The sequence below is a fragment of the Octopus bimaculoides genome, chromosome 3, assembly GCF_046866305.1.
Source record: "Octopus bimaculoides isolate indiv1 chromosome 3, ASM4686630v1, whole genome shotgun sequence".
NCBI classification, from domain to species: Eukaryota; Metazoa; Mollusca; class Cephalopoda; order Octopoda; family Octopodidae; genus Octopus; species Octopus bimaculoides.
Window position 1 is genome coordinate 137,788,721 of NC_142930.1, and position 18,328 is coordinate 137,807,048.

The 18,328-nt window shown below is 35.3% G+C and overlaps 1 protein-coding gene across 3 annotated transcripts in view; it reads right to left on the reverse strand.

Annotated features, from left to right (window-relative positions):
* The window catches only part of LOC106877840 (glutamyl aminopeptidase), a 311,216-nt gene that overhangs the window by 71,218 nt on the left and 221,670 nt on the right, over positions 1 to 18,328 (reverse strand). For all 3 annotated transcript variants that reach the window (XM_089349726.1, XM_089349725.1, XM_089349724.1), the window contains exons 6-9: positions 9,167 to 9,321; positions 7,496 to 7,609; positions 6,052 to 6,186; positions 5,303 to 5,368 (exon numbers count right to left, since the gene is read on the reverse strand). In XM_089349726.1, coding sequence (XP_089205852.1) covers positions 5,303 to 5,368; positions 6,052 to 6,186; positions 7,496 to 7,609; positions 9,167 to 9,321 — 470 coding nt within the window. The remainder of the gene's footprint in view (positions 1 to 5,302; positions 5,369 to 6,051; positions 6,187 to 7,495; positions 7,610 to 9,166; positions 9,322 to 18,328) is intronic.

Sequence of the window (18,328 nt, forward strand, 5' to 3'; positions counted from 1 at the left end):
AACACCCCTCGTATGTATATATGCATGCATTTATGTATATATGTATATATGTATATATGTATATATGCATTTATGCATGCATATAAATAAATATATATATATATATATGTTTGTCGTCTATCTATCTATCTATCTATCTATCTATCTATCTATCTATCTATCTATCTATCTATCTATCTATCTTATGCTTGTACTTGACAAGTATTATATTTTATCGACCATGGGGCGTTGAAAAGCAATGCCAACCTCAGAGTGATTAAAACAGAAAATAAAGAACCGTAATAAATAGGCATTTTGTTCAACGCTCTAAAGATTCTACCAATCTATCATCTTCACACACACACACACACACACACACACACACACACACACACACACACAGAAGACAAGTCTCACCTAAACATGAGCCATTTCACAGCTAAGTAGATGCAGCAACAGGTATATTTCTTTGCTCGAAACATGGCTGTCAGAGATGGCAATGAATATTCTGATTCTTGAGATGCTAGTTATCTTTCTGACAATATTTAAAACCAGCCAGAAACTGCCACTGAGGCAGACGAGAATGTAGACAGGCTGACATGAATATCGTCAATAAAACAACTTTATCGGCTCTGTATCTCCGTGCATTGTCCCGACAGAAATGGCTGCATAATATAAGTCTGAAAAACATTCACAACCACAGTTTGAAAACAATTTTACCAGCATCTCGTTAAATTAACAGATTTTGTTTTTAGACAAGAGTAAGAAGGCTGATAATATCAGTGAAAACTATGAAAACTGTGAAAGCTCGCATCAGAGTATCAACACCAGCAGCAATACTATTGCTGTTACCCCGAAGGAACACCTGTGAAGAAGTATAACGAATTTACGGCGAAGAATAGGGTGTGATCATATTGAGAAATTTGATTGCTTTTTCTGGCATTTCGAGTGAACAAATAGATGTTCAATCGTTCACGTGATGAGCGAAAGTAGTTTCAAGAGTTGTTTCATTAGTATACGGAAAATTAGTTTCAATCCTGCACAGTTGAAAAAATATATATTAATGCATCTTTTAGATACGTCAAATTATAGAAAAATTTGTTGTGCTGGCATGATGAATGAAACGTTAATATATTGTGACCACAATACTTCGGCCAGTACGTTCAAGGTTAATTAATACCATCCGATGGGATCTTCCTAACATCTAAGCATATCCAAAATTGTCTCCCATACTTGCCGATGATGTGTACTTAATAATTGCCATTGTTTCATGTTTTCTCTGTCTGTCTTTCTGTCTGTCTCTCTGTCCCTGTCTCTGTCTCTGCCTTTCTCTCTCTCTCTCTCTCTCTCTCTCTCTCTCTCTCTCACACACACACACACACACACACATACACAAACACAAGTATATATATTTCTTATATATATTCAAAGACAGACACACACACATGCACTGTATATAAGAGGTTCACATACATATTTACTCATACATAAAATGCATATGAATATGTACGTATATTATATATACATACATATATGTACACATACATACACGCACATAGATATGTGTATGTATTTGCAATCATTTTGTATGCATCGAAATGTACATATACCAACATTCATTGTTGCGGGTATATATATATATATGCATGCACTTTCACTTATTTATACGTTTGTGAGTGTGTGTGTGTGTGTGTGTGTGTGTGTGTGTGTGTGTGTGTATGTATACGTCTCTGTATGTTTACATAAGAGAGAGAGAGAGAACGAAAGAGGGAGAGGAGAGAGAAAGAGAAAGAGAGAGAGAGAGAGAGAGAGAGAGAGAGAGAGAGATAGAAAGAAAGACGAGGAGATGCAAGGGGTAATAATACATCACAACCGTACGTATACATTAAACATAGTCTTTCTTAGATGTTTATCTTTGTTAAGATTTTATAAGTAAATATATATATTGGCAAGTCCATACATGCTTGGAGTTACATATTTACATCCACAAACACACAAAAACAACACGAAACATAGATTATCTGCTTGTGTGTGTATGTGTGATAGAAAATAGAAAATAATGAAATTGAGATCGCAAATGATATGCCAGAGAACAGTCGAAAGAAAGAGGAGAGAGTGAGAAAGAGTTTGAAATTGACAGGAACATATATAACTCCTATACACATTTACATATTACTTTATCTGTATTGATGTTTGAGTTTCTCAAACACAAGAATCCTTGCTTATATCTATAAAAGTTTTTCTTTTTAAATACTGAACATAACACTGCCACACAATAGCATACATACATACATGCATACATACATACATACAGACAGACAGACAGACAGACAGACAGACAGACAGACAGACAGACAGACAGAAAGACAAACGTACATACATTTGTTTCAGTTCAAGTTGGCAGATACATAGAAGGATACGGTGCTATTATGATAACTGTTTGTATTGCAAGAATAACACAAAAACCTCTTATTGATTCCTGAGAAAGTCAGTGTACTATTTTGGTAGGCCTGCTTTTGTGTTTAATGTACGGACATAAAATACTGCGATTTCTGAAGGAATCAGTCATAGTTGCGATATGTTCTGTATCGATTGTCACAGTGATGTCTTTGTTGCTTCTTGGGAAGCTTCAAAGAATTATTCGTCATATTTTCACTGTTATCCCTACCTCACCCATCTTCTTCTCGTTTCACTACACTTCTGTAGCGTATGTTTTGTATAATTTTGTAACGATCTCTTGTAATTTTATTTCATGCGACTACCTATCTTTAACCATATATATGCAAAAAATATTCTATAAGCAACGATTGTGAAAGTGTCGTGAAGCTGTTGGTTAGATACAAGCTCTGAATATCAACTAAATATAAGCGAATAGATGTTGCAATTTGTAGATGTCAAAACGAGATGTGCAGGTGATGACAACACAGTGAGTGGGTCCGCATTTATATGTATATGTGTACACACACACACACACACACACACGCACACATTTACTATTCGTCGGACGATGGGTTAGCTGGTCAAAACTTCGAAGTTACTGTCAGTAATATTCTTGGATAAGAATAATAAACGTATACAAAACGTACACAAAAACGCATCAGATTGATGTAAAATTGTTTTTATTATGACTGGTCACGAAAACAAATATATCTATATGCACAGGCGTAGCTGTGTGGTAAGAAGCTTGCTTCCCAACCACATGATTCCGGGTTCAGTCCCACTGCGTGGTGCCTTGGGCTAATGTCTTCTACTATAGCCTCGGACCGACCAAAGCCTTGTGAGTGGATTTGGTAGACGGAAACTGAAAGAAGCCTGTCGTATATATATATATATATATATATATATATATATATATATATATATATATATATATATATATATATATGCATATTTGTGTGTCTGTGTTTGTTTGAAAAATTAGGTAAAATGCATGTCTTTGAAACACTGAGGTCGTTGGAATCATTAAATACTAATCTACAAGTACATAGTGCACATGATATTTGGCGCTCTTGTTCATAAAAATTAAAATACACTTAGACAAATATATTGATATATTTGTATGTATGCATGTATGTGCGTGTATTTCTTTGAATGCATGTGTATGCATGTATATATGCATTCTTGTATGTATGTATGTATGTATGTACGTAAGCACTTGAAACAATATTATTAAAGTAACAATCGATGTATCATACATAATTTATATATATCGTTGACAGGCAAGTTACTGCGGTTTTCGTCCGTCATAAACTGTTCTAGAGTCTTACTGTGCTTAAAAACTATGCGCGCGCGCACGCACACACACACACGCACGGGCGCACACATATCGGAGGGAAACGAAAAATTGTGTCACTAGCAAACGAGAACGGTAGATGCATTTCAGTTACGATGGGTCTTGTCAATGACGTGCACTCGTAGCCAGGCACATGCCTAGATGTGAACTGTCCTTTCCAATATCGGAAACCGTGAGTCATATACTCAGGGTGTTGAGAATAGCTGCAGGCCTGAATAAATAATCTGGTATAAGCAATTGAAGCAACATTAAATTAAAGTGGCAACACCTGCATCATACTTAATATGCATACACCGTTGACAGGAAAGTTACTGCAACTTTCGTCCAAGATAAAATCTTGATATTTCGTGTCCCTCTGATATATATATATATATATATATATATATATATATATATATATATATATATATATATACACACATATATATATATATATATAATACTTAATCATATCAAAGGGAAATGGAAATTAATAAAAATTTTCACCTCCAAGTGGCCTAGCGTAAAATAAAGTCAGAAACCAATTGGTCCAGGCGAACAGATGGTAAAAAGTTTTTATCTTTTCATTTCGTTCCCTTCGGAATTTTATCCCTAATATTTGTGGTTCTGGAACCTCGCTGTTCTTTCTAGCGTAAGGAATCCCATGAGTGGATTCCTCTTATGTATTTAAATATACACTGTACATTATATATATATATATATATATATATATATATATATATATATATATATATATATAATCATAAATATACAGGGATTAGCATTGAGTTGCTTCTCCAACATACTGAAAATTTAGAAATAGCAGCCAAAGAACTACTGATTCTAAACTTGTATATATATATATATATATATATATATATATATATATATATATATATATTGCGTATTCAAACACAGCAAGTCCATAACAAATTTTACCTTGGACGAAACTGCAGTATATGTGTGTGTGTATGTGTATGTAACTGATTTAGAAGGCTACTGCAATTGATTTGAGTAATGATTGTATTTAAATTGATTAAGCTTTTACCTTAAAGCGTTTAATAATCTGATATTTCGGATGAAAATACAATTTTTGGGAGAGATAGAACAAGAGATGTAGTTTGGTGATAATTAAATGATGAGAAATTTTTGAATTATCCCATACAGATTTTATTTGTCGAGAAAGCAGAAAATTTCATCTTTCGTTTTTCTCACTCTTTGAAAAGAAGATATCCCTCCTCGCAATACAGAAATGCTAAATGTTGTAAGGTAATGGTTTAAGCATTGCTCTTATATTTAGCTCTATTTCCGCTATTTAGCTCTATTTCAGCTTATTTCTTTGTTGCTGTTTTTAGCAGCAGCAGCAGCAGTAATAGTAGTAGTAGTTGTAATAGTAATATCAGCAGCAGCAGCAGCAGCAGTAGTAGTTGTTGTTGTTGCTGTTTTTGTAACAGTGATAGTGGTAGTGGTAGCAAAGATCAATGGAAAAACACAGTGAAGAAGATCATAAGTAATAACTGCTGTAAATAACAACAAAAAATATTTCTATACCTGCAACGATCGTCTGAAGGCTTCCCAGCCGAGAAAACCTTTCAACATCCGCAATATTGCCATTCCCTGGAAATAAAAGCAAAATGAAGAAAATAAATAAAGATAGCGTTACAATCATCGTTGCCATCACTAATCACCACCCTCCCTATCTTCATTATTATAAAATTTCAACATCATTCAATGTAACCGATGTTTAATATTCAGAAAAGGAAGTGAACAGAAACAAGAAATAGATTTTTTAAGAGGGAGTGGAAGAAAATAATCTTGATGTGACTCTACTGATAGGAAAGTAGATCTGATTAAAGTTACCATAATACATTACGTTAACCAAATACCGTATTTTGCTGCAATAAAATTCGGTTGACTGATGGGACGCATATCTATCCCTTCTCAGGCGACAGTGTTAAGACTATGGAACGCCTGCCTCTCCATCTCGAACTAAAAACTGTAAAATTATTTTCCTTGTGCTACTTTAAATAGAGATTTTAAAAATGATTTTTGGTCAACACCATAGCGCTAGCTGGGCAGGGTCATCTACGAATGTTCAAAATTGCAAATTTCAATTTTCAGGTCGAGAAATAACTCCCATGAATCGAATGAAATTAACTGCCTTTTTTTTTTTTTACATTAAAATGTAATCTTGATACATACTAGGTGCATACCAAGTCTGTCAAATTTTCCAATCATAAAGCTTTTAAGGTATTTTGTGTAAAATCAACGTGGCAAAAGACTAGCTTTTTGAAGCATACCTTGTTGTAGGAAATGTTATCGAAATACTGGATGATTTGGTCCGTATTCTCTATACGAGAAGAAACTGCGTGTGAAGTAAGGAGTGCATCTAAAACCATCACTGGTAAAATCTCGTCTACAACGAGAATAGAAAACTGGAAAGAAGAAAGAAACAATACATTAACTCAAATGATATCTACTCATCTAAAATATGATTCCATTTGACCTGCTGCTAGAGTACACATATATTTAAGAGATGAAAAATAGGGTGCCTTGACAATCATGATTTTAGAAAAAGATTTTAATGGTGCATGTGAAGTGAAATAATTTCAAACTGAAAACTGAAACTGGTTCAGAGGTTAAAATCATTGGGTCCTTATTATGCACTCTATGGCGTTCACCATAACATAATTAAACTATTGGTTTCATTTTCAGATACATGGTTAATTATTGTAGGGTATAGTCTATAAGTAATTATACATTATCCTACTATATAACTGGCCCATATGTTACTGAATGTTGTTAGATGAAAGACAAAAATGTATTGATAAGATTTAAACTCAGAATTCAAAGGTATGGAACCGAATACTATAAAATATTTTATCTGGCTCTATAATGTCTCCTCTACCTTCGACTACCCTGAATGAGAAAGGAAAGTCAATGATCTACCAAGTAGTGATATATTTCTCATATAGAAGGTCACTTTCATCAAAACAGAAGGAAAGCTATATTGAATCGTTGCATACATATCACTGGAGTGCGTTTTATTACCACCAGGATTTATGAAAGGTGAAAAATTACCTCAACCTTAATCAATAAATCAATATAACAGCTAGCAAATAGTTGTGAATAAATTCAGTAATAACGTTGTCAAATTTGAGTATTTCAATGGTTTATTTAATTACACAACTACACCTTACTCTATCAAGGAGATAAAGTTTATACAACCCAGCAGGTCTGTCTACCTACTAAAGACCAGCATCCTATCTCGAGAGTAATATATCTTTAATCGGTTTAACACTTTAAAACCTGATAAGAGCAGGTCCTATGGGGCCTCGTAGCTTCGAAAAGGATTAGCAAAACGATATATGAGTTATTACTTAGATTATTTGATACATCACCATCATGTTAGATCTTTATGACTTCGTCACTAGATTTAAAGACTGTTGCATTCAAGCTTACTGTTACTACCTCTCACAGTTAGTGTTTATGATACAAATTGGTAAAACTCATTCTACTTTATCGACCTTGTTTAAGCTCAGAAGGAAAAGAAACGTAACTAAATATATATTGCCGGACACTTGTCCGGTGCTCTAGCGTTTCTGCAATGATAGTCCTTCTGATATCAAAATAATAATCACGTGGCTGCGAAACAAACAAAAGCAATAAATATATCAAAATAATTTTAATTCGTATGTAATTCAACATTTTTCGGATATCGCGATGCTTCATGCATTTACATACCACATCCCAGTCTGGGTGTACGTGATTCATTCCGAAATACATTAGGATACTGGCAAACCCTTCGTTAAGCCAAAGATCGTCCCACCATCTCATGGTCGCCATGTTTCCAAACCACTGAAATGACAGAAAAAAATGAGTAACAATAAAAAATGATAAACTAAGAATGAAAAGGAGACGAAAGAAATCGAAAAAAAAAACAGTTCTGCAATTAAATTTGAAGAAACAAGTTTGGCAGTAATGATGTTTATTAAATCTAAGGATCACCACTCTGCTGTAACAGCATACGGTAATTTTGAACATAAAGTGTCGACCTAAAGATCCCACATATCTCTATCTACATTTACCTATCGTCTAAATAAACACGTACACGTGTGTGCGTGTTCATGTTTACACTAGTCTAAAACCGGTGTTGTTTATTTTTCTATAAAATACTAGGTTAATTATAATGTAACCTCTTAAAAGCTTTTTGCCAACCACCATGACGGAAATCCAATGACTAGTTCAATTGACTGACACCAGTTGGTTGCCATAATAAAACTCAGAGTTTCGGATACCGGGGCTGAAGTCTGCTCCGGCATCTCATCAGTTATTGAGACAAAACGCTATCCATATTATATATATATATATATATATATATATATATATATATATATAATACATATTTGTATATACATATGTGTATGTCTATTTGTGTATAATGAGTTATACACAGGAAGGAATTGTGTTCGAGCTACCTCGAAACCAGTCAAGTTGATAGGCTTCATGTTCTTGAATTGCAAGTCGACGACTGCAAGGAAACTCTTGGTTAGAGAAAAGAAATTCAGAAGGCTTATATTCTGGGGGAAGAATGATTGTACATAGAGTTAATGTGGTGCCTAGTGAGGTGGACACAATATGGGTTATAGGAGGATGAGATATGTGTGAGTTATTCAGAGTTGATATGGTATGAGACCAGCCAGACCAGAGGGGTAGAGGCCACTGTAGTAGTGGTAGAAACGGATTCAGCGTGGAGACAGCACGTTAGTGGACAAGAGGTTGAGATATGAGAGTGAGTAACTCCATCATCATTCATCGGTTTGCAACTTTTTTATATGGTTACAGATGTTCGTATGTGTCGCAGCAGTGTTATCTCAGATGAAGCACAGCGTTCCACTGCTGAACTCTCATGAGTACTGAAAAGAATAAGAAAATGACGGACTCTGAAATATTTCCTGGCTCTAACGAAAATTACCATTTTTCGTGATGCAGGTTTTGCCATGTTGCGGATGTAGGATCGCCAGAAGAGATCATTTGTGATTACAATACCTAACTGTTATGGTCATGACTAGAGCTGGTAGAGTATGAGACTGACTCTTTGACAAGTTCAGTTTTTGTACCTTTGTGCATTTGAAGGACAAACGATCGATGTAACCTTTTGAGGTCTCTCTCCATGTTTTCAGCGCAGAGTTTACATGAGCCACTAGTTGCATGTTGTTGACACTTAAGAGCCGAAAGTTGGGAGGGAGTGAAGGATGTTATCATCTGCATATGAGTAATGTTGTTGAAGAATTATTTCATATTTCGAAGACTCTACAGTTTTTAGCTACGTAAGTAAAAATTTTCCAGTCCAGAATCAACGAACGATCATAGGTATATATTGGTTTTTAGACACCGAAATGTGTATTTACTCACCGTATGAGCGATTTCATGAGCAACGATTAACGTGACCATATATTTATTAGAACTTGATGACACGTCTGGATCATAAAGTAAGGCTGTTTCTCGGTAGATAACCAGCCCCCAATTTTCCATTGCTCCTGCATTGAACTCAGGCACAGCCACATGATCTGTAATAGAAAGCAGAAGCAATATATGATACAAGCAAATGTAAAAGGATAGTTGCGTGTGTGTATGTGTGTGCGTGCGTGCACGTGCGTGAATTTTTTTATATACCTATGTGTGCATTTGCATGTGTGTGTATGTATGTGTGTGTGTGTGTATGTGCGTGTATATGTGTGTTTGCACATGTGTTAAAATAAAGTCATCTCAAAGTAACTTTAAAAATAACAATGTAACGCTTACTGAGGGGATGACTCAATACTAAGAGTTGAATAAAATATTTTGTGAATGGCCACACACATACACACACACACACATTCTCTCTCTTTCTCTATTTCTCTCTCTCGCTTTCTCTCTCTCTCGCTCGCTTTCTCTCTCTCGCTTTCTCTCTCTCTCATTTTCGTTCTCTCTCGCTTTCTCTCTCTCTTGCTTTCTCTCTCTCGCTTTCTCTCTCTCTTACACACACACACACGTAAACACACACACTCTCTCATTTACACACACCCTCACAAAAACTTATAAGAATATTTGCTCAACCTGAAAAGTCACTGAATACCAGCCTCGAAATTATCAACTATCAAGGAGTCACTATACTTTAGGCAAAAAACTTGCCCTGGCATAAACCTAATGAAGGAGCGCCAATACAAAGTCCAAATAATCCACTATCATTTATCAAGCAAATCGCCTATTGTATAAGTAGGCGTATTTCTAGCTATCTTCTGATGAAACCACCTTTAACAGAGTCACTCTAGTGAGATATGACTTTAAAGAAAATATTACTTTCATTGAATTCACCCAAAGTATATTCTTGGGGCTCGGTTCACTATATTGTATCGATGCAATAACTAGTGAAATTAGACGATTCCTCACCCTAATTGATACTTCTCCCAATCAGCTTAAATATCACAAAATGTTGGACAGAAACATTGTTAAGGTTTGTTATAGGTTTGCAAATATTTAATCACAACAAAAGCACTGGTGCAGACACCTTCAAAGTGATCATGTAATTCCAGATCCCCGACAACAATCTCCTAAACAACAACTGCACCGAGAAGCTAGGGCGTAGTTCCGATATTCGCGGTGTCAACGGTACACGAAAGGCTTACTTTGAATACCTTCCCAGAAAGCGATTGCAGCGCGGAAGATACATAATTAGCCATTCAGAAACACACAAAGGCTATTAACGTTTATTGCTTGCAATATTCAAAATTTTCGTCACTCGATACTACGCTCTGGTCACCAACAATGTTAAACCGACATCTTTACGACTATCCATCACACTCGATCTTTAATACGTCAACCCTTCATTCCCTGTCTCATATCATTCTTTATTGCGATAGGATCACTCTACACATTGGTCTCACCTCGTCTCTTTCTAAACTCCTCTCCTGTTTCTCTGTGCTAATGTAGACAGCTTTGAACAAATACACCGAATGCACCCTGAGAAGTGGTGATAAGAAAGTTGATCAAACGTCAAAACCATTCCAAATGAAAAGTAGGAGCAAGACGTAATGTTCGAACTGTTTGCGAAAGCGTCCACATCAAACAGATGATTCGGAAGGCGAAAAACCCGTCCTGTCCATATCAGTATAGAAAATAGACGTAAAATTATGTGATGATAATATGCATGTACGCATGTACATATACATATACATTCAATTTCTTTATTGCCCACAAGGGGCATTATGCATACACATTCATACTCATATTTACAACGGCTTTCTGATCTATTTTACTCTCTCTCTCTTCTCTCTCTCTCTCTCTCTCTCTCTCTCTCTCTCTCTCTCTCTCTCTCTCTCTCTCTCCAGTATCCATATATACAAACACATACAGACACATATACTTCAGCTTCGCCATAAGAGAACGAATAACCGTTCATTAGAATTCAATATATTAGTAACGTCTGGTAATCTATAACTCCACCTGTGACGTTTTGGGAATTCACAGATATCATCCGATCCAGACTCACATAAAAAGTAACATAAATACAGACAAAATATTGATGAATGATTAACAAAAGAACAAAAGTTACATAATTACATTCATAAGCTTCAAGCTTTCTCACCTACGAGAACACGACATTCAGTAAAGTGTGCCAGTTTATATACTCTTACAGTCTTACAAGCCACGACGAAGAGTTATCTATCTATCTATCTATCTATCTATCTATCTATCTATCTATCTATCTATCTATCTATCTATCTATCTATCTGTCTGTCAGTCTGTCTGTCTGTCTGTCTGTCTGTCTATATATTTATTTATTTATGAATGTATGTAAGTATATTGACTCACATATGTATGTATATTCTCATATAAATACATGTACATGTATACACACATAGACATCCAGCCACACATATAAGCATACATATATGTATATGTAAATGCATATACACATACGTATACACACACATGCACGCACATACATGCACACTAACACCCGCATGCACACATATATATGCATAGCTATGTGTGTCTGGATGTATATATGTATGTATATATGTATGCATACATGCATGTATATTTAGGTATAGTGTATGCATATGTGTGTGTGTGTATAAAATGGTTGTATATGATACTATATACACATTTATGTCAGAGTATATATATACATACGTGCGTGTGTGCGTGTGCATGTGCGTGCGTATGTGCATGTGTGTGCATGTGTGTGTATGTGTGTGCATGTGTGTGTGTGTGTGTGTGTGTGTGTGTGTGTATGAATATTAGTGTATGTGCATTTAAATGCGTTCCTGAATAAAAATACTTCATTATAGCTCGGAAGAGTGTATGAGAACACAGAATGATACTCGCTACTGGTGCCGTGTTCTCGTAACTGAAAGAGATGAATATAATTATGCAACAGTTGTTCTTTTTTAACTCATGATTTATGTATGTATGTATGTATGCATGTACGTATGTATGTATGTATGTATACATGCATGCATATATATATATATATATATATATATATATATATATATATATATATATATATATATATATTTATATATATATATATATTTATATATATATATATATATATATATATATATATATATATATATCTTTATACATAGGAATGTGTATATGTATACACACACACACATATGCAAGTATGTATATATGTAAGTATTATATATTGGCACATTACATAACCACATATAATACGTATACTCAAATGCCCAATATGCATATATGCATACAGATAATTATTTACGTATATAATTACGCTGTGGATGAATAAGTTAATATTGTATCAATATAATTACACAGTTGATAACCTCTATAACTGAGGTAACCAGTTAAATCTAAGTGCTAATAATGTATGAATTAGCATAGTAATCAGCAAACTTGCGGCGGTTTTAAAGATTAATAATTGAGTAATCAACGCAGGACAACGAACGTTATGGCCAAACCTATTAAAAATTAATTGCTTGTTATTTTTCAGTTAATGGGCATTTTATATACGATTTCACCTAGCATATCATTCGGTGGTTGTTGCTATTGTTCGCTTGAAATATGTTTGCGTTGGAAATAGTGCTTTATTGGAATTTGTAAGGAGCAGGATGAAGCTTATAACTAAATAAGTGTTCTGAGTCATAATGACATCCGAGTTGGTGCATAATCGTTGACCTAGGCAACTCGCTGATATCAAGTTTGCTTCTCATTTATCAGCGCAGTGCTATAATCTACTCAGTACGTTTGTATTCTTGTACCTATCATTAAATTATCATTAAATCACTGTTATTATATAAATATCATATGTGGTTTGGTGACGAAAAGTTTCTTCAGATGTTAGAACCTTGGGATTCTTGTAGAATACAGAATGGCAATTTCCTACGGGTCGACAATGCAAGTCTCATCAATTTCAGCCTTTTATATAAGAGTGCAACAATTATCACAAGAATAATTGTCTTCAACAATCTCCTCATCTTCCTTGACAAGGTGCTAATATTTCTCATTTATTTTTCTCAACAATTTCTTCATATCTCTAGTTAGGTCCTGATATTTGTCAATCTTTTGAAATTTCAATTTCTTTGGTATCCACTCTATTGTCATATGGCATTGCAACGTCTATGACCTTACATTGTTGATTTATTTTTTGTACGTTATAATCATATCCAGTCTTCCTGCTTCAATAGTGTGCTCAATCTATATGGATAAGTCCCATAAAACTCTATAATTCTTAATCTGTATCACAGAGCAACTGATTCATGTACATATAATTTTTCTGCTACTTTGAACCCACACATTCGGCTAATATCCCAGTGCACTCTTTTACCCACACAGTCATACCTGTACTATTTTAATGCATTCACAGATGGTGAACATTATTTTCGTCTGCTTTTTCATAGATTACATTTGGTTTCTGAGTGTTATCAATCTTTGCTTTTATCAGATTCGTCCAAATAGAAAAGAGAAAAAAGTCGGAAAAGGAAAGAGCGAGAACAAATCCGATAGCAATATATTCTCCAGTGAAAAGAGTTTGCGAACGACATGAATGATATGCCCCTATGGCTTTGACACTGTTTCGTGTTTCCTTTTATTTTATAGAAGTGTACAATGCAGACATCTTTTAAATGTTGTAGAATTAGTTCGTGATCCCACATTGTCATATATAGGGCGAGTAGTTTTCTTGTATTTTCCGTCCACCATATTCATAGATCTCGGTAGGAATTGCGTTGGTTTTACTTTTGCCTAGTCCAGGGGTATCAAACTCAATCGCACAGGGGGCCAAAACTTAAAGCACACTTTAGTGTGACCATCTCATACACCCAATCAGTGACCATCTCATACACCCAATCAGCAACCGTATTTCTACTAATACTCACATTAGTAAATAGTTGCTTCTAGTCTGGACACAAAACGTCACACATTTTAATCACGCAGTTCTTCACAAACTCTCCTTCGGTAAATGGCTGGGCTGATTTCCGATCTCCTCTGCCACAATAAGTGCTATGTATTATGTAATGGCCTGCTTCACTCACACACTATGTATGTGTAGTTGTAACAAGAAGGCATGGGTGTTGCTGAGGGCAGCAAAGTACTCTATTTGCTGATGCCGCCATTTGGACCAATTTCATGCTGATATCAAAATGATTTCGTAGGTTGGATGAAATTGTTGCACGGGCTGGAAGTTTGACATGTCTGGCCTAGTCAGTTGATAGTCATTTGAATTGCATTCACAGTGATTTCTCCAACTTCACCTCTCTCTCTCTTTCTCTCTCTCTCTCTCTCTCTCTCTCTCTCTCTCTCTCTCTCTCTCTCTCTCTATCTATCTATCTATTTCTATCTCTCGTTTTCTGCAATCCCCAAAACTCAAGGATCGCCTCCGTTTTTTAACTTTCATCCCCTATATATAAACATGTCTTATACAATCTCTCTCTTATTTCTCCTGGAGTTGCTCTCGGAATAGCACATTACAATAATGGAAAAATTCAGATAAGTAACTCTCTAACTTCTCTCCCACTTCCGAATGTTCTCCACCACTCATTCTTTCCCTAACTTCATTTTATTGTTCCTATTACCAGCATGTCTAATTATTCACTTTCTGCACCCTTTTCTTTTCTTTCGTCATGATTTTTCTTCTCTGTTATTCCCAAAATTCGAGGATCACTTATACGTCCATCACCTATTCCAGAAGTCTTTCTTTTCCTCGCTCTATATATACAAGATAATAAAATGTCACAGAAACACACACATCTAAACACTCATTTATTAATGACATTAGGAATGTTTTGTCTTCACAATTCATTCATTCTGCGTCAGGTCACTTTCAGTGTTTCTCGTAACATGTAACCTGTTGCATGGTCGGGCTGTCGGCGACTAAACCAGGAGACAACCAGGCCTGCTTGGTAAGGAGAATGCTTCTTGTTGGACACTCTGCAGGATGAAGAACAAAACGTATTATAGGGCGTATGAAATCTGATGAGTCAAAGTCCGACCAGCAACTGGGAGTGAGAAGCCCCTAAATTTGTTCAGGCATTTCTCTAGGAGATAGGAAAAACTCTGAAGTAACATCTGCAACTTCATCTACATCTAATATTGTTGACTAGTTTTACTTATTGGGCAATAAATGCGTTATTTAGAGAGTGGGACGAGCCTTGTTTAAGATCTTTCTTCATTTTAAAAGATTTCAACCACAGCGAAATCCATCTGCTGCCTAGTAGATTGTACTTATTTAAGCATAGGCTAAGGAAATAAACCCTAAAAGAAAATCAGAAGTAGAACCCTTATAGGCATAGTACAGTTATGTCTCTGGCCGCTCCTGCATCCGGCACTTTTTCTGAGTTGTTTTGATTCTGTCTTGTCACTGGATACCAGAAAAGTAGGAAGAGAGGGTGGGGTAGTTGATGTGCAATTCTACCTCACCTCAAAAATATTGCGCAACCCTGTACAGCTTTATTCTTTGGAATTTCTGTAGCAATGGGGTCACAGCAAGTCTAGAAAGTTGGAAGCTGTCGGTCACAAATTCATTCACTTGGTCTTACTTGGTGAAAAAGCAGCACTAAGCTCTGGCAAACCCCTGGGTGTCTGAGCAGCCCTATTCAAGAACACACAACTCACCTCTCTAGAACGAGAAAGAGGCTAGAAAAGGTGTCCCTCAAAATTTCTGCTTCATTCTTTCCAGGTAAGCAGACCTTGACTGACATGATCCCAATATTACGGTCCAAATATTGATTTCAGATGTTGGTACAACGTCAACAATTTTTAGGGTAGTGGGTACGTCAATTACATCGACCCCAGTATTCAACTGGTACTTATTTTGTCGATCCCGAATGATGAAAGGCAAAGTCCATCCTAGGCAGAATTTGAACTCAGAAGGTGAAGACGGACAAAATGTCGCTAAGCATTATTTCTGGCGTGCTATCGATTCTGCCAGATCACCGCCTTAATTGCGGCCTAAATAATAGGACACGACATATGCCATTGGTGCTTTGTGCATAGAATTCACACACTTTGCTTAATAACAACAGAGTTGATAGATTTGCCATAAGATCAGCCCTTCTTGGTGAATGATTATCGAGGTACAACCTTGATATGGCTGCTGACAGCGAAACAAAATAACCAGAGACTGGGAAAATCAAGGAGAATGGGGCAGGCTACACATTCTACTGGTCAAGGAAGTGTAAGGATGGCAAGTGTTGTGAAAAAAAATAGCCTAGCAAAAGAATCTCACTGCCTTCCCAAAAGCCATAAACAATCGACTTATGATTCTAAGACAACCAACAAAAGAACACAATTTTCTCATCCCTGTAAGCTGCTACGCCCCCACGATGACCAATGATCAAACATTCGAAATGAAGTTCTACGACTAGTTTGATGAGAATATTGAAATATCAGAATTGTTAAACAAGAGGCAATTACACGGAAAGCGTCTTGCAAACGTACATAAGGAAATGAGTATACAAGCATATAGAAATTGTCGTCTATAACAGAAAGCCTGCGCGGTATGGAAAATGAGTGGTTTCAGCAACGAGCTCGCGAAATACAAAACCTAGTTGGAAAAAAAAAAAAAAATTAATGGCTTCTATAAAGCAATCCATGCTTTTTATGGATCTAGTAAAAATTGAGAACTGCCTCCTTGCTCAGTTCTTGTCATTATTGGCTTGTCATTATTGGCAAAGAAGTTGCTGCTACTAAAGCGATGGACAAATCACTTTGATACTCTCTAAAATCACCCCTTTCATACAAATGTAGCGGCAACAAAGCAGCTGTCTCAGGTGCACACTTACTATCAATTGAGTGATCCACCTACACCTGGTGAAATGCAGTATGCATATATATATATACATAATACATACATACATATATGCATACATACACACACGGTTTTATATATATATATATATATATATATATATATATATATATATATATATATATATATATATATATATATATATATATATATAACGCATATATATATATATATAACGCATATATATATATATATATATATATATATATATATGTATGTATATTAGACCTAAGCGTGAGTGTATGTGTGTATTAGTAATATAACATATAATTCACAAATTATAATACACAAATGTCCAATATCTTATTATGCATATAGATGATAATTATTCATGTATATAATTGCACAGTGTAGTTGAATAAGTGAATTTGCAGTGGTATATTTATATAGATCACAACCTCTAGAGCTAAGACAACCAGGTAAATCTAAGTGCTAATAACATATGAATTACGAGAGTAATCGCAGTAAACTAGAGGCGATTTTAAACATCAGTAATTGAGTAATTGACGCAGAATAACGAACATTATGGCAAAACCAATTAAAAATTAATTGCCTGTTATCATACATTTTATATACTCACTCGTCTAGAATATTTTTTTGCTGTTGCGGTTGATTGCTTGAAATACGCCAGCGGCGGAAATCTCAGTTCATTGGAATTTTAAAGAGTAGGATGGAAATTATAGTCAAATGTTCAGAAATTCAAGGCAAAGGTAACGCATAAATTTAGATCTGAGTAACTCACATACATCAAGTTTGCTTTCTTTGATGTTGATAAAATAAATAACTAGTCAAGTATCTCAATCTGCCAAGTTAGTTTTGAACCTAAGTAGTATTATCGTTATCAATAGAATCATTAGAGCGTCAGACAAAATGTTTTGTGATCTTTCTTTTGGTTCAGATAAAATTCAATCGACTTCAACTTCGTCCTTCAACTCTCCTGGGTCGATAGACTAACATACAATTCTTGTACTGGTGAAGGTTTAATCAACATCTCCTACCCCATATTTCTGGTTTTATGCATGTTATAAATCATTAAAGGGGGATGGATGTCAAAGTGAATGTTAAAGTGGAGGATAACATTTCTTGCTGTTTCTAGTTACACACTTTTATATATTGAGTTAGAACCTTGCCGAGATCAACTTTACCCTTCACCCCTCCAGGTTCAATAAAATAAAGTACGATTCAAATATTCGGATCAATTCAATCGGCTACTCACTACATTGCTGGTCTTTTGTTTATCTTCTTCTTCTTCT